Raw genomic sequence first — 18,275 nt, 5'->3', positions numbered from 1 at the left:
ACACACAGACTGCGGTCTACGATACGACTACAAAGTAAAGTCAGAAGGCTAAAGCTGTTTTTGCAATATGACATACTTTTTTGAAAATTGTGTATATGAAGAAATGACACGTATACTAAGCAGAGGCTTGGACCACTGTAATGATAATCCAGCCATCCATCCGTTATCTATACCAGCTTATTCCTGGTCAGGGTCGCAGGAGGTGCTGGAGCCTATCCCAGCATGCATTGGGCACGAGAGGCAGGAAAACAGCCTAGACAGTTCACTAGACCATCGTAGGGCACAATAATAATAATAATAATAGTACATCTAGATATTTCATTGTATTTATATAAAAGCAGGCACGCTTATTGGCATGTCTCAGTGCCCTGCGTGTAAACGGAATCGCTGCTGGGACGGTAAACTGGCGCACCGAACTGGCGCAGGTCCAGGCACAGGTTGGCCCCCTCCACGGCGGTGGTGTTCTGGCAGACGGTCCAGATGTTGAAGTACATGAAGACGGGCAGGGAGGTGAAGGCCGTCAGGCCCAGCCAGGCCAGCATGAACACGTAGGTCAGCATGATGAACTACGGCGGGGAGAAAGAGCGCGTCCCGTCCGTCAGAAACCCGCTCGCGCAGCGGCGACACGCTCACCTGACACCTGCAGGTTAGGGCACCTGGGCAACAAGCTCTACATACACTCTCTGAAATACAGGTACAGCAGGGGTACGGTCTTTTTCTTTAAGGATCAAAGCATTTCCTAAACGTATGCTATAAACGCAATGTTCTATTAGGTTAGTAATAAGTACCTTTTACAAGCAGAACGGATACGGGGCGACATAGCCCAGGAGGTAAGACCGATTGTCTGGCAGTCGGAGGGTTGCCGGTTCATACCCCGCCCTGGGCGTGTCGAAGTGTCCTTGAGCAAGACACCTGACCCCTAACTGCTCTGGCGAATGAGAGGCATCAATTGTAAAGCGCTTTGGATAAAAGCGCTATATAAATGCAGTCCATATACGAATGAATTATGTATGGCTGCCTATGGTTACAAATTTATGTACCTACAGGGTACCAGCTAGTGACTTGTGCTTGTGCGTTTTTGGGCACTATTTTTGTACCTTTTTTGGTGAGAGTGTAGACAAAGCTCAACAGACAGAATACTATCAAAAGTCATAACATATATTCTCATCTTTCAACATTAAATGTGTATATTTGCAAAAGCAATCCCATTCCAACTGTGGCCACCAAATATCCTTGGCAAATCAGGGACGCGACACTGATATACTGCTCTGTCAGACGCGCGGTGTAAACCCCTCCCCCTTCCTGCCGTGTGCGCGTACTGCCCCCCCCCCCCCGTACCCAGGCGCTGACGCAGCGGCCGCAGGTGGTGATCTTGAAGTCGCCGTACAGGTCCCTGATGGCTCCGGTGGTGAAGAAGCCCTCCACCATCAGCAGGATGCCGTACACGAAGAACGCGGACGCGATTCCGTAGATCACGTATTTGATGATGTCGATCCTGCAGAGGGACGGAATGCTTAATGCTGCTCTGCACATACAGGTATAGCGTAATGTTTAAAATAAATGGATTATACTGGTCATTATAGTAATAATAATGGATAAGGGTTTACACTAAATGCTTACAGTAAATACACTCGTAAGGAACGGTAAGACTAGACAAAACGCAGTGTCACCGTGGCACGGTGGTTCATACAGGAATGGGGCCGTGGTGTGAATGTCTCGGGTTTGGGTGTGAAACGGCAAGCGTGTTTTTCGCCCAGGAGAGGCGGCGGGACGTCGTGTTTACATCTTGAGGCAGTTAGGGACACACGGGCACAGGCCTCTCTCTCTCTCTCTCTCTCTCTCTCTGTCTCTCTCTCCCTCCCTCCGCTGGCACGGCCGTGCTGAACAGGTGCGCCCGGGACGTCCCGGAGAGATTTGAGCGCGCCCCGCTCTTCCTCTGCGGGACTGGGGGGCCAGCCCGATGCTGACGAGCACAGAAAATCGATGGCTCATTGTGTGCTTCGGCCAAGGCTGCCACGGGCACTAAATCCGTTTAAATCTCACATAAAATACATCGCACGCTAATATACTGCCTTGAAATGTCAAAAGTTAGGGATATACGAGTGTCCATTTCAGAGAAACTGAGTGTAACTGAGCCAGAAAAACAGTGGACGGAAGAATAAATCTGCTGGACTGCTTCTCGTGGCATTTCAAAAAGACACCGTTCACAACACCTTCAAGGTGGAGGGGCAGTCACAATTAAAGTGTAAAAATGAGCGGCAGGTTTGAATTTAAAATCAGTTTAAATGAAATTTTTGTGGCTCAGTGCTATTTTGAGAAACTCGACCAAGGCTATGAATTTTTTTGAACAAAAAATGATGGCTTCAAAGATCCACTGAGCCATTTTTGCCAGTAGTCCAAAGCATGAAAATCAAAATGTATGAACGTATGCACCAGGAAGGCTGCTATGTACAGAATAAACCTCCCTTCACACACACAGGCGAACGTTTCTCTGAAGGGGAGAGGTTGAAGAGCAGGAAATCATTACAGAGGATTCACTAAATGAAAGAACCGGCTTCACAATCACAGGTTTGGTGCTGCAGGGGATGGTTCAGCTGCTATCGCAGCAAAGCACTGCAGCTTACATGCACATGTAGGCTAACCCATGTCAGGGGATCATCGTGTTGTGTTGTAAGCTTTGATGGGCCTTTACCCGTTTACTTCCAGTACGATCAATGAAAACGTGCAGGAGGGAAGTGAGGTTTATGAATTTACACACTGTGCCATTCCAGGGCCTACACAGCAAAAACAAGCCATTTTACAAAATGGCCTTCGTGGCTGTGATACCCTATGGCAACGGAATTTATTATGCAATATATTTGATAAATCTGGACATTTTGGAATGTATAATGACACATTTCACAAGTGTAATATATAGCAGTATCTGAAATTACACATGTCCAGTATATTGTAAAGTTCTGCCATATATTGCTAAAACACTGTATTGCTTATATGGCAATATATAGTAATATATTTTGAAATGTACCCTAGTTCTGCATGAGGTGTACTCACATAGTGAAGACGTCCAGAGAGTCCATTGGTCCTCTGACCACCTCGAAGTAGTTCTGCAGGATGGTGACGGTGCCGGAGAGGGCTTCATGCCCGCAGCCACAGAAGAGTGCCACGCCCGCGTAGAGCAAGATGGTGGCGATCAGCGACGGGTACGGAATGCCGCCCAGGCACTTGATGCAGCACTCGAAGCACCCTTTAAAAAAATAAATAAATAAAGAAAATAAGCAAAGCAGCACGTCTCATTCACGAGGACGGACTGGAAAAAGAACAGGTATAGCCCTTCAAGCTCCCTGAAAAACACAGTGAAAAAAGATTGTCATTGTTACTCTTGATGCATCCTGGAAAAGAGCGCGTTTTATTTTAAAAACGGTACGAAAAAACTCACGGGACCAACGGGCCGGTTTGATTCCGGCGTGACAGTTAAGAATAGACGCGGTTTCTGGGCAGAAGTGTGCAGACGATTCTATTAAAATCTCCTCAGGAAAATGAATTGCCTTAATATGCAGTATTGATCTAATTGTAGATGCAGCATATAATACAACAAGCGCTGCTGAAGACAAACAGGGTGTTATTTATGAGGAGCAGAGACAACGACCACCCATCCGTCAAATTAAAGCTTTTCACATCAAACCAAATTGAGCTGTAAGAAGCTATAGCTTTCAAGTTATATCTCGCATATGTCTTCATATGCTACTTTGTAGACGAACCATTGCTTACTTCAATAAGCAAAAAATGAATTGGGGCACTATAACTCCCAATTAATTTCCATGCCGCAGACCACTTTCTGCTTCCAAAGGCCAAAGGAATCTCCCTCATCACTCCAAAACATGCAGGTACATCCCATAAGGCACTTTGGTTTTGTGAGGCCGAATTCGAATCACAATGTCAGTTATGTCACCTGGTTCAGTGTTGTTCCGTGCTACCGTCTTAGCAGATATGCAGCAGACGAACAACAACGCGCAGACTACATGTTGGTCTCATTTTTAAAAAAAAGCCCCCCAAAAAACCACCCCTCCGCCTGCGCCCTTTAAACACCAGCAATGTGTTGTGTCGGGGAAGATGTACGACCATCCCCACTTGACACCTGGGAGAATCCAGAGGGAAGGCCGCGTGCTGGCACGCAGAGTGACTTATCGTTGAATCTTTTCGGCGTGATCTTCTGAGGAAGAAATCGGCTCTTTGTTCACCCGCCTGCGTATCCCTTCATCGAAAGAGAAAAGGCTTCATTCTGTTCATCTCAGCGCCGAGCTGGATGCCAAGAATCTGGTCACCAAGAAGCAAGCCAAGAACCCAGCGTCTCTTCCCCTACTTATTCCACCCACAGCGAGACTGAGAATTTCACCAAAATATGCCTTGCCGAGTTTGAATCTAATCGCTGCATCTCCTGGCTGCTTTTCCACACAGCCTTTATTAATACCACAGATTTCTACTGTACAGACTTTTTTTTGTGTGTGAAAAGGACCAAACCTTATAGCAAGGCATTCTTTTTCAAATGTGCGCTTGCAGCATTGCAGCCAGCGAATCGGACATGGCTGGGTATACCGTAACAGAAACAGCTTTTGCCTGTATACGCTTTTATTACCCACTGACAGGTGATATGGCACTTATGATAGGGCACCTGGAGTCAGCAGCAGAGCTCCTGTTGGCTTAGGACAAAGCAGCGGTATGTGCAATGCTGGCCCATGTGTCCTGTATGACCACCCCCCACCCCCACCCCCAGACCTCATCTCCCCTTCCCCTTCCCTTTGCCTCACGCTCCTGTGTGTGTTTCGGGAGAACTTTCCCACTTTCCCACTTCCCCAGTATCATTTCTCTGACCCGTCCCAGCTGGACCCTCAATAGGCCCCCCTCTCTGTGCTGGGCCCACACCTGCACCCCACTTCCTGTGGGGTCCTGCCCCAAACAGAGGCACAAAATCCAGGTTCTGAAAGTAATGAATGAATGAATTTGTTGAATTCAGAAATTCGACTTAAATACTTCACCTGGAATCTTGCCGTTTTATTTTACTCTGTGTGGATGCATCATTTGTCAAACTGACAGATATTCTGGAGAGTAAATGGAAAGCTTTTTTTTCCCAGATATATTTTTCGGCAAAGTGGACTGAACGAGTATACTTGTATTCATGTGATGGTGCTTTGATTAGGAAGTGGCTGGAGACTTATTCGAAAATTTTTGAAAAGACGCTAGTTTATGAATATGAAATACACACTCAAGAAGGAGTTTTCTCCAAGATTGAGCGCTCCTTGAGTTCAGTAGTTCCTTATCAGAAAATGCTATCTCCAGTAGCCACAGGATCAGCCAAACTGTTCCCAGACTGAAAGCAATTTAAATGGAAATCTTTAGCTCAACCTGCAGTGGAAAGTTTCCCAAATTAAAACTGGTATTTCCTGCTGTTTATTTATGAAAACGAATGACCGATCTCCACACTCTTTGTTGATTTAGGATCTTACTTACTACTGAGATTAAAGTAATGAAGTTAATGACAATCTATATTGAAATGTTCCTCTGTTTCATGAGTTAAATGCATTATTTCCTTGTTTAGGACCAAACATTAATTTTCTGGTAATAATTTTGTTTTTCCTACTTTAAAATATGCAGACGTGTTTTGCGGCTTCACTGTCAATTAAACTGACTAAACTGACAATGTTCTTGTTTATTACAGAATTAAATGTATAACCTTGATACAGTGCAGGTATTACTTTGGTAGTCCAAAACAAATGTTCACACATATTTCAAAGTTTCACAGCACAACATTTTGTGCTTTAAATTTCTTTCACGAAAAAAAAAAATGTTGAAAATCACCAATAAAATCTACAATACATTTTTGTTAGGAATTTATATTATTTAATGCTCATTCTTTTTCATGAATTAGTCAATTGATTTGTAACTGCCTACTTTTAATTGTTCATTCAACTGTAAAATTAATTCAGTTTGGTGATGAATTAATTAGGTCCTTTTGAAATATAACGGTTGTCCTGCACACTGTAATTACTGCATGCAGCAGCCGTCTCACAGTAATTTAAGGGTACATTCTGTTAAGCATGACGTTTAACTGTAGAAATATCAAAAGTATATTAAAAAAAATATGTTTTCAGGAAAGCAGAACTAACTGAAATTTACCCAAAGCTAATTCTGCCATCAGAGTTGTTAATAGAATGGGGACAGATTTAACAGCATATGCACTGCCAGTCTATTGGAGCCTGTCTTTTGGAGAATGCTCGATTTTGATGGATTTTCAACTTTCCATTACTGAGTTGCCTACTGTATTTGACAAAACTGGGAAGTATGTTGATACTTTTAGAATATTGTCCTTAAACAGAAATGGAACGCATGGATATATATTCGTGCTGATGAACTTTATCACTGATATTCCATTTACTCCTCAGAAGTGAACAGTCTGAAGGTACAAGCTTAACTTTCAGCCCATATCTGTAAGCTTAATTAGGTTGCATATATGTAGAATACACTTGAAGTATGGTGTACTTATGAGCTAAACGAGATGTGATTTAGTTTAACGAGGGTAATGGGAATACTGCCAAAATAAATCATATGAATAAATGAACTTCAAGATCAGATCAGTGTTTTCATAGCTCATAAAACAATGCAAATTCATCCACAATCGTGATAATGTGAAATACGTGAAAGAAATGTTTTATTTTCTTTTTTCCTTTGTAGGTTCCCTAAATGTATTAAAATCGTTAAAAAAAAAACCATTAACGCGATGCTGAATGGTAAAGACGTTGTTTTCTCCCCCCGCCCTTCTTTCACTGCAAAGAAAGCAGCTCAACGCTGCGCTGGTCTGACAAGCTCCATTGCTGCTTCTACCAGGATCCTGACTAGAATAACAAGTACAGCTATCAAGGCTGGGAGGGGGGGAAAAAACCTGCCTCGCGCTTGAAAACCCGGTTGGTGTATCTGCAGGAGCACAGACGTAATTCCCCCCCCCCCCCCCCCCCTTAAAAAAAACGTCAGGGAATCCCATGTTTTTATCATGCGTGTCTGCTATACCCAGTCATCCATTGTCTCAAAACAATGGTATCTCCGCTACGACTGTCCTGTCGCTTTATACAGACATTTGCTACGTGCGAGCGCTTAACATCAATGAGACTCAATTGCGTACGGTGGGAATATAGCTTCGAAACCGCGGGACAGACGGTTCGTTTTATACGCTCGAATAGGATGTGTCTGGATTCAAAATTATTTTGCCTGAGTTACGGTTCTGCTTCATTTTATGCTCAAACATGCACAGTTATAGGCTACATGTTTAACATCAATTGATTTTGACTGGTAAAATGCTAACTGCGAATGCAATGAAAAGAGCGCAAAATATATCTATAAACTGAATTGACATGGGGCGTAATACAAACTAAACCAGACAGGGCATAACACTAGATTTGAAATGTCATAAAAGCAAAACATACTTATAATCGAACGTAACTGCATAATCACACAGAACGAGTGTTCTACGTTCTTCCATGATAGGCTATAAAGACTGACAGCCCAAAACCTTCAAGTACCTCTGACGCCGATTTTCCATAATCAGCTTTAGACAACTCAACCAGAAAACCATAGATGGTACCATTTAGAACCAGCAACACTCAATTTCCCCAGCAATATTAAATCAGCACTGGGGAATGCGTTGACAGAATGTCAATGTATGCCTTCGTGCATTCGTGTTGTTTTCATAAATAATGGTATACCCGTCTCTGCGTGCTTTCAGTTATATTTAAAGAAACTGCAATTTCAGTTGCCTTCCACGACATTACTATAACAAATACGAATTTTTATATAAATATAAATATAATGTATCTTACATTGTATTCAAATTCCGAGTATAGCACAGCTCTGTGGATCACTGTGTTTCAACAGGAGGAAAATTAACCTGTAATGTTTACAAGATACTACCTTATCCTACTTTAACCATACTTAAATGCTGATACATACACCTTCAGAACAGGCACAGTTGCTTTTTTGGCATATATAAAACATTATCTTACATTTTAAAAAAATCAAATATTAATGAAAGTGCGAAAGATGAATAAATACATATGAGAGCTTGGAGAGATGGAGAAGGATGCTATTGTGACAGTGTTACCATAGCAACAACGGCGGACGAGGTTGTTAGCCAAACACGGATCCGTCCATAATCAATTGTGCATTTGTTTAATCGGGAAAGCAGTTTTTTTCCATTTAAACGTGTCTGTCAATAACACACGTCTTCAGTACGCCTACATTTTGTGAAAACACCAAAGGCATGACACGCTGACACCATTGCTAGGAACGTACAGCGAGACAGACTGGACAGCACAACAAACCAGGCGTGATTCCACACAATTGCATAAGGTTTAGAACAGTACTTATGTGGTTGATGTGGATGCTAATGATCCGCGGTTGTTTCCCTTGCTATGATACCACACCTTCACACCTGTACACTGATCTGATGTTGCTCAAACTTGGGAGTGTGGGGCGTGTTTTAAAGATTGACAACCGCAAAGCAGGTTTGCGGGAAAAGGCTGTCGCCTTTCATCCGAGAACAGTCTTCAAATGGGGTTCATGACACCTCCTTATCTCTGAAGGCAATCATAGAGGCAAAAATGGCTACCCCACACACACACACACACACACACTTACGAGAAGAATCTCCACTAATGCATCTGATTGTGGTGAGCACTGAAGTGATTCAGACTGCTCTACATCGCCCAGGATTGAAAACAGGTTGCTCCTCATATACAGAGACGATGCAGCAGGATATTACCCTTGCAAGCAGTGGCCTCTTCACACATTCTCTGATTGGCAGTAAGTGCCGAAGGTTTGGCAGCCAGTCAATACAATCCTTGAGACGGAGAACACGCTTAATAGCTTTCTCGTCTGGGACAGACGAGGGGTGTGATATTGCGAGTTTGGGGGGAAAAAAATACTTTGTGATGTTTACTTCCACGCATAAGGCATCTCTACCTACAAAGCAAAGCAGACCAAACAGTGAAGCCATGCTGGTTGGACAGGCCACATGATTTTGGGAGCTGTTAAGGGTCCAGAATGCAGCTGGACGGATGAGGCCAGTGGTTCCCAAATTTCATGTGCACAGGACCCGCTGATCCCTTATTTAAAAAACGTACGCGGTGCAACGTGGCACGGCGGTATTCGTCTCCCGCCAGAGCGGCTTGCCCTTCCTCTTCATCTTCATCTTCGCGGGCCATTGCGGCCTGCCTGCGCTCTGATTTACGGCCATGGGCATGCCCGTCCCTTAGGCTTCCACAGACGGGAACATAACAGCTCGAAAGGATTCCAAATGTCCTCATAAGCCACTTCTATCTGGCTCGGCTCATTATCTTAATTACATCTTGACACGACCCGTCGGTTTTTCTTGGGCTATCCCGAGTTACTGCAGGCTGCACCAGCTTTCAAAAGGTTAGACGTCACATTTTTGCAGCAGTGTGAAATTCCGTGGAGGGGCCCTCATTTTTACTTAACCCTTTGAAGACTAGGCTCTTTGGAATGTTCTTTAGTCAGTGTTCTAGAACAGTAGTGATTGTTACATCAGCATTAGAATGTTCAGTTAAGAACATTACATTTATTTGGCAGACGCTTTCATCCAAAGCGACGTACAAAAGTGCATTTCATGGTCATGGACAACTACAAAACACAGGTTCGAAAATGAACATTCAGGTTCGATAATGAACATTCTAATCACATATTTGTGATCTTACACCTTGAAGCAGGGCTGCCCAACCCTGTTCCTGGAGATCTACCGTCCTGTAGGTTTTCATTTCAACCTGAATTGGGCACACCAATTAGCAACTCAACGAGATCTCAAAGCTGTTGAATGAGCTGTGCTTTGTTAGGGCTGGAGTGAGAATCTACAGGTCGGTAGATCTCCAGGAACAGGATCGGGCAGCCCTGCCTTAAAGGGTTAAGGAAATTGTATTCAACATTATTTACAATGTCTTGATTACACACAGACCCATGCATGAATGCACTTTCTTTGTAGACACAGCAGTATTTATTTATTTTTTTCCCCGGCTGTCATCTCTGCAAATTAACTTAATTCATAAAAGCCCGAGCGTTCGTCAGACAGAGAAGTGGCACACTGAACACAGCCACGAGTGAAAGAGCTAAGGCTCACTACACTGAACACAGCCACAAGATGAAAGAGCTAAGGCTCACCACACTGAACACAGCCACGAGATGAAACAGCGATGTGCTCACCACACTGAACACAGCCACGAGATGAAAGAGCAACGGGCTCACCACACTGAACACAGCCACGAGATGAAAGAGCTAAGGCTCACCACACTGAACACAGCCGCGAGATGAAAGGGCAACAGGCTCGTCACACAGAGACGTGCCACACTGAACACAGCCACGAGATGAAAGAGCTAAGGCTCACCACACTGAACACAGCCACGAGATGAAAGAGAGATGTGCTCACCACACTGAACACAGCCACGAGATGAAAGAGCGATGTGCTCACCACACTGAACACAGCCACGAGATGAAAGAGCTAAGGCTCACCACACTGAACACAGCCACGAGATGAACGAGCGATGTGCTCACCACACTGAACACAGCCACGAGATGAAAGAGCGATGTGCTCACCACACTGAACACAGCCACGAGATGAAAGAGAGATGTGCTCACCACACTGAACACAGCCACGAGATGAAAGAGCAACTGGCTCACCACACTGAACACAGCCACGAGATGAAAGAGCGATGTGCTCACCACACTGAACACAGCCACGAGATGAAAGAGCGATGTGCTCACCACACTGAACACAGCCGCGAGATGAAAGAGCGATGTGCTCACCACACTGAACACAGCCACCAGATGAAACAGCAACAGGCTCGTCAGAATGAAGGAGCTGCAGGGCTTCCTGGGGCAGTGGGCAGCGTCCAGGCAGAGCGGCGAGCGGGGAGGTGGGTGGGTAGAGTGGCGAGGGGGGGCAGCGAGGGCGAGGGGGGGGGAGCCACTCGAGGGGAGCGCTCACGGCGCGCTGCTCTCTGAAGAAGCGCCGCGGCGGGCAGCTGTCAAATGTCGCCCGGCGGGTGTCAGAGGCGCCGCCCCACCCCCCTCCCCCCCACCCCACCTCCTGCTCTGCAGATACCCCACTACTTCCAGGGCATTTCACAAAACACCAGTTGTGGCCCTTGTTTTTTTTTTTTTTTTTTTTTTTTAAAAAGAGTGGACTGGTCCAGTTTCAGTGGTATCATATCTGAGGTGAGACTGACAAGAGTAAAGAAAAGTATGGACAGTGCTCTACTTTTGATACCCCACAACTCGATATTGACTTGATATTCTTGCTATGCAATAGTCGGGCGCAATGACTAGATCGGTGACTAGTTTTCCATGGGTCTCTATCCATATTATTGAATGGGCATGCTTTCCCTTCTGCCTTACAGTAAGAGCCTGTGGCAGAGGCACTTCTGACTGTAGTCAACAGTGGGTCAAGAGTCCCGGTGTAATCTTTCTTCTGTGTTTCTATCCTGTACTTCTGAAATTATTCCAGCACCCTGGGTCCATAGGTGGGACTCGATTACCACAGCATTACGAGGAGAGAGAAATCTACTGCGATAACAATTACCACGCATTAGTGCACTATAACAATAAGTACATGGACCACATTAGCTCACAATGCACACAGAGATTTTGGGAAATGTGTTCTTTCCACCATTTACCGTACATAATTATACTAAAGTGTCATCAGTGTCTTGCCATTCAACAATCAGTCAGACTCTAATGCACTCTCAGCATTGCAGTGAATGCACTCCCTCTCTGTCAGTCTCTGGAGCCGTTCTCAAGAGGCACAAGCAGGCAAATACCTCACCTGCCAGCACGTCACCTTTCTTGGTCTTAAATCGTCACCTGTCACTACACTTAAACTGTTCCCAGGATTGTAAATACACTGTCAGTTACTGACGTACAGTATGCTGAGCTGAATGCAGGGACACAGGGACCTGCTCCATGTATTATTTAGCATCAGCAGGTCCTGTGCAGAAACGGCCGCCATGTCCATAAATAATTTAACCGGCACCCCTCGTCTGCATTACCGTCCTCAGCAAGACTAAACATGAATGGATTTGTCTGTCTAAAGACGCGTCAGCTGACCCCGAATGCGCTCTTTCCATTGGCCGCGATGATGACTCGATGAGGCGCGATGGCCTGCCGTTGCTTCGGTGGAGTCGCGGGCACGATGGCGGAAAGGAGCGGATTTGCACGCGCAGACACAGACTCAATCTCCTGTTTTAATTTCCCGTCTCAATTAGGGCGAAATCACACGTCGTTCCCACGAGATGGAGGCTGTTCTCACCGACAGTCTGTCAACAAGGAGCTTAGAAGAAATACGTGTTCGGCAACTATGGCGATCCGAAGTGTTACACAACTGAATTACAAATTCAGCTAATTTTATTGATAAATGTTAAAACGTGTATGTACTGGACTTTAGCCATCTTCAGCTGAATTAGACTCCTAACAGTATGTGTTCATGAACCAAGAATATTGTAGCAGTATCATGACAAACATGAGCTCAAACAGCTACAGTAAGCTGTGGTATAATAAACAGCAGGATTGCGGTGTTTTTTGTGCATGCACGGTAGACATAGTCAAAAAAAACAAGCAGAGAGATTTATTTAGTCGACTGATTTTGGCATGACCCAAATCTGCATAAAGTCTTGGTTAAATATCAGCGGCATTATCGTACGGGCAACAGAAGGCATCTTCCTGATGACAAAGAGATGAAGCTTCCCCCAACGCCCCCCCCCCCCCCCCCCGCCACCGCCCTCACCCCCGCCCCCACCCCCCCTCCCTCTCCACTCCCACCTCTTCCCATCTGTCTATGCCATGTCATACAGACAACAGAGAGATTAGCCCCTCCCTTAATCCACACAGGGTTCAGGGGGTCACAATTATCTAATGGTTACTTCTTGGGCGTATTACAAAAAAGCATCGCAAAGGCGTAATTAAAGAGACAAAAGCATCCCCAGTCCCCTCACTGATTTTGCATAAGTACACACACTTTAATAGCAGCGGGTGTACAAGGGGAGGGCTGTATTGAGGTCTAGGGAAAGTCAAATGGAACGATGCTAGCTGAAGTCTACTTCCGGAAGAGGAAGGTGGCCCGCTAGACCAGTGATATAAATAGATTTTTTGTTGTAAATTCACTCCAACAGAAACATTATACACTATATACACTATTCTGAATGGATCTTGACAGGAGGGTTTCAGGAAGGTTAACAAACCCTTGATCTCTGGTGAGCTCCGTTAAATCCCTCCAGCTCCAACAAACATTCTTCAAACAAAGGAAGAAAACAGACAGTAAATTCAGCGAAACAAAGACAGATCAATGGCGAAACCGTTTATATGACTGTTTGTGGCATTCATTTGCGAACACTTAGCTCCTTTCGCTGAAGCGAGCAGGTTTCAAAAAATTTTTTTTTATAACCCACAGTCTCCTGGATTCTCGATGCATGTTTAATCAACCAGTATAGTTGCCATGCCAACAACGGTGCAAATTCTGAGAATAGACTGAGTACTTCAGTGCAGTGACCCACTTACTGTATGTCAACATATTCAATGGGGCAATAGTGAATGAGACACATTACACAGATTAAGCTCTAGGGAAACGCAACTGGAGACCAGGTCTCGAAGCTCAGACACTCATTTCAGGAGTTAAAAATAATTTTTTAAAAACTATTTCTGAATAAAGAAATCTATTTCTCCCGAGCCACTCCCACATCGGCAGAACTGTAAGCTTCTGTGTTCGCCTAATGAGTCATTCTGCTGCAGCAAAAAAAGAAGAAAGAAAAGATTGCAGTAAATGTATGGCTTAGCACAATCCAGGGAAGCTCCATATCGTAATTACATTCATAAACCGCAGACTATTTACATACTGCAAACACCTGAATTACTGCACATCCGTTTGCATAAGCATATTTTATTTATATTGGAGTACCCATCCAAACTATAGCGCATCTGGGAAATCAAACAATATATCAAAATGTTTGTGTTATGTAATTGCTCTGCTGGATAACAATGGTCTGCATAATAACTCTCTGTTGTAAGGAAAGCATAAGACAAGTCCTGTGGGTTGGTGGTGAGCGCCCCTGAATTGGACTGGATATGGATGGTGGATATGTCTGAGGCTAAGTGGCAGAGGAGAAATGTGAGTGAAGAGTGTAGATACACTGCACAGACACTGCAAAAAGACTGTCTTAACCATAGACCGTGTACAAATGGTCTTAACAAGTTTTTAGTCTAGTAATAAGAGTTAATCTTAAGTAACAAATATTAGCCTGTTCTAAGTTACTTCTTGCTTGACAAGGGAAACTGTCTTCTACCTCATTGACAAATTTTAAAATGAGTAAAACTGTCTCACTTCACTGGCAACCTTTGTCTAATTTAGCAAAAAATGCAAAAGAAACACGATTTTAAGTCTTAAATATAAGACTAAAACGTTTTTTAAGATTTACTTTTTTTTTCTTTGTTTTTGCAGTGGACCTGCAACAGACAGCTGTGGGGGAGCAGGGTTTGACCTGCTCTGAGTTATATCAGTGGTCCAGTGCTGTTAATACAGCTTTAGAATGAGCCCTGTGATAATCCAGATTACCAAAGCATCCCGAAAGCTTCTGCACACCCACTGTCGAAAGGCCGACACACAGCTGTCAATAGCTGCAAATGGAACATTTAAGGGGTGGAAAACTGTAGAGCGTTAAAAAGACGTTGTCAAGTTGTGCTTAAAATGCACACAGACATGGAAGCAGGGGCACTCTGAGTTAAAAAAGGAGGCTGGGGGGGTGAGAGTGTGTTGGTTGGATGCCTGATTTAGATGCTCTGAATTGGGGGGGGGGGGTGCTGGTCACCCCCTCTCAGTGGCGTGCTACATCCATCCCACTGTGGTGAGGCTCTCAGTTTGGCTGGAACGCTAAGAGCGTGGTCAGTGTGGAGCTCAGATCTCCAGCCTCGTAGACCGTGGGGAGAGCAGGCGAGGGTTTGGGAGCCGGGTAGACTGTGTGGGAAGAGCGCTCCTGGCACCGCACACAGGGATGCTGGCAGCACTATGAGTCATCGTCTCTGGCTCTGCCTGGGTTTAACCCTGAAGGGTAGGTTTCATGGAATGTTTTTTTTTACCTTCAAAATTCTAAGGCAGTGTTCTAGAACTCTGTTGCTTTCAGTTGCCAGTAGTGATTATTGCATCAGCATTAGGATGTTCCGTTAAGAACATTCTAATTGCACATTTGCGATCTTTCACCTTAAAGCTTTCAACTGGGAGTCTAGCTTCTGAAGGCTATGATAATATGGTGCATAAGGTAGTGCAGTGCCTACCTGACAGGTATGTGCAGTATCTAGTATCCACAAAAGATGAAAAACCCTTGAGTATGACATTTTGAAATCAGTGCACTGACTAACGATTAAAGGAAGCTAAGGGAGATGAAAGCAATTCTGAAGTTGTCTCTGCGGTTTGTGGCTCTTTTGTGGGAAGACAAAGTGAAGTTTGGAAAAGGTGTTGACAGATTATTTTTGTAAGCAGTCAGATAAGACGCTGGGGGAGAGCTTGGCAGGGACCTCTGCACCAGCAGGGCATCTCGCCTTCATCAGGGGCAGACTGGCTGATACCCCGGAGGGAGGGGGGGAAGTGCATGTCTCATTAGCATAAACTAGACAGTCAGGGAGGGAGCAGACTGGGGCGCAACCAAAATAAATCTGTCAGCCATTAACCCTTTATGGGAATAGAATGTTTTTAACTGAACATTCTAAAGCTGATGTCATTCACTGGATGGTAATTGAAAGCAATGGAGTTCTAGAACGCTGACTTCAAAGTTTTTTTTTTTTTAATTCCAAAAAACCCACTCTTCACAGGGTTCAAACAATTAACTACATTCACCGGTCAATAAATCAGGTTATTTTTCTTTTGCATTAAAAGGGAAATTTTATAGAGCATAGTATGGAGTTTATTCACCACTGCATGTGCTCCTATTTGTCTCTGCTGGTTACGGATGACACGTCTGATCTGGGCTATAAAGGCGCACATTGTGCAGGGGATCAGTGGACCGTCTTGGTCGTGTGAATAATAGCATCGTTAACCGCAGCCCTGACCAGGTCCTTTTTTTTACACGTGAATATCCATCAGACGGCCTGTCCACATCAAGAGGCCCAGAAAGCCAGAGGAACGTGGTCAGTGTTCCACCGCAAAGCTACCAAGCGGCTGATTTGCACACTGTGCCAATATGGCTTTCAAAAGACGTAGAGTGCTGAAAAGTAATGTGTGGTTTACAGACCTCAGAAGTTTTTTTTGGATTTTGTAAATTTTCCTCCAGCCTATTTGTCTGGATTAAATCTGTAGTGATACGACTGAGTGCAGTACACTGACGGGGAGAGGTGATGGTATCAGTGAAGGCTGGCAGTACCACTCAGGGTTCAAGACTAAAACCATCATAATGACTCCATGGGAGTCTCCCACTCTTTCAGGCTTCAATGACTCAACCAGACCAGAAAGCCAGGCCCATTAGCAACAGTGGCCCACTTCTATTAAAATATCAGCGGGTTCCAAAAGTCATGATTTGGAATGGTGATCAATATTGGGTTGGGGTTTCAGATATTAAATACATGCTAATCAATTGCATCATTAATGATCACCCAAGGGGGAGAAATCTTTTGAATAATTTAAATCATATCACGATATAATTCTACTGTATTTTCCTCTTTCTGCAAATCGTTGTTTCTTTTTTCCTGTTTCCTCCTCCTGATGGAATTATAAAGATTCAGCTTCAAAGGCTGTGCTGAATGGGGAATGGCATTTACATCAGGTGTTCTACCGTTCACTCTAAAAAATGATTTCAAGGTCTACCAGTCAAGCCCAGCACATGTGAACAGAATTTAAAGCACAGTCATTTGTATCTAGCTTGCCCTGGGATGTGGCTAATATCAGATTTTTAACAGTGTGCGTGTGAAATAATAAAGCATTGTACTTGTTCTTGATCAAAGATGGTGTAGTGGGATAAGATGATGCATTAGCAGTACCAACTGCTCGTAAGCACCGAGCATTGATCTCTTCTGCAGAGCAGAGGCTGTTTTGATTTGCAGGGCATTCTATGGTTGGTTGGGAAATGCTCAGATTAACTACTGAAAAGTCATCAATCTTGAGCAGGACTCCTAAGATCGCTACATTTAACTGGTTGCATGTTGATATGACCATGAAGAGTACAGCTGACATCATCCATTGAACCACGTTTGATCAATCATAGTGTCTCTCACAAAGAGTTTTTAGGTGTTTTGGCATCATTTTATCCTCCAACAATTTCCTTATTGTATCTCATCTGAAATACATGAGGGATATGATGCTTCTTTGTCAAAAACATACCAGTGATACTTTACCCGTCAGAACACACAGACTTGGCACATTTTAAACCTTCCCCCAGGGCTGACCCCCACTGGCCCCTACGGCATTCACAAAGCCGTAAAAGCAGCTTATACCAGGAGGGTCAAGGTGCAGATGTAATCTCAATCTTGATTAAGCTGTCACCGGTGATTTAACGATATGCCACTGGATACCGGCCCACAATGCACTGGTAACCACCGTGAGAATATTTATCGCCACTCTGGACGCCACACGTAACCTCGCGCAATCAGCATTCATGAGGTGCAAACCGAGATGCAATACGTTAGCCCTGACAATTATCCCTTTGGGTAATAGGGCAAGCCAGGCTCCGCCATGACTCAAGCGCTAACCGCTACATGTGTAACGTGCACGCTGGTTGGCAGTGAACGAGGCTGCACTGCTTTCAGTTTGCATTGTAACCAGACGGCTGTCTGCTCTTCAGAGTAGAGTGCAATTTGCTGTTCATTACAAATGTCCCCAGAAAAAGACTGGGTGCCCCCACCCCCCAAGCCCACCCAAGCCCACCCCATCTTCCAGCAGCACAAACTGGGGGCTGACTGGGCCCCCAGTGAATTACTGCTCTTCCTTGGCTTTAATAAAGCAGGCGTCGTACTGTTAGCCCCTCCAGACAGATGATATGATCGACCTCAATTACAGGACAACATGGAGATTCATAGATTTCATCTAAAGCTCCACTGCTAAGGGAGGATACTGACTGCTCTCTTGCCAAGGAAGTGCATAGTTTCCTTTTAAGGAAACCATGGGAACCAGTGCATTGTTTCCATTTAAAGAAGCTGGTCGACTGTTCCCAAAATAAAATGCTTTATTAACCAATTATTGCTTCATACGTTCA

General features: G+C 44.5%; 1 protein-coding gene across 2 annotated transcripts in view; it reads right to left on the bottom strand.

The window, feature by feature from the left end:
- Window positions 1–18,275, bottom strand: part of gpm6aa (glycoprotein M6Aa) — a 35,241-nt gene that overhangs the window by 5,514 nt on the left and 11,452 nt on the right. For both annotated transcript variants that reach the window (XM_064345164.1, XM_064345163.1), the window contains exons 2-4: window positions 3,052–3,244; window positions 1,339–1,495; window positions 413–566 (exon numbers count right to left, since the gene is read on the bottom strand). In XM_064345164.1, coding sequence (XP_064201234.1) covers window positions 413–566; window positions 1,339–1,495; window positions 3,052–3,244 — 504 coding nt within the window. The remainder of the gene's footprint in view (window positions 1–412; window positions 567–1,338; window positions 1,496–3,051; window positions 3,245–18,275) is intronic.

This window comes from Anguilla rostrata, chromosome 7 (assembly GCF_018555375.3).
Source record: "Anguilla rostrata isolate EN2019 chromosome 7, ASM1855537v3, whole genome shotgun sequence".
Classification (NCBI taxonomy): domain Eukaryota; kingdom Metazoa; phylum Chordata; class Actinopteri; order Anguilliformes; family Anguillidae; genus Anguilla; species Anguilla rostrata.
The sequence above is the reverse complement of the archived record's forward strand: the minus strand, read 5'-3'. Positions and strand labels throughout refer to the sequence as shown.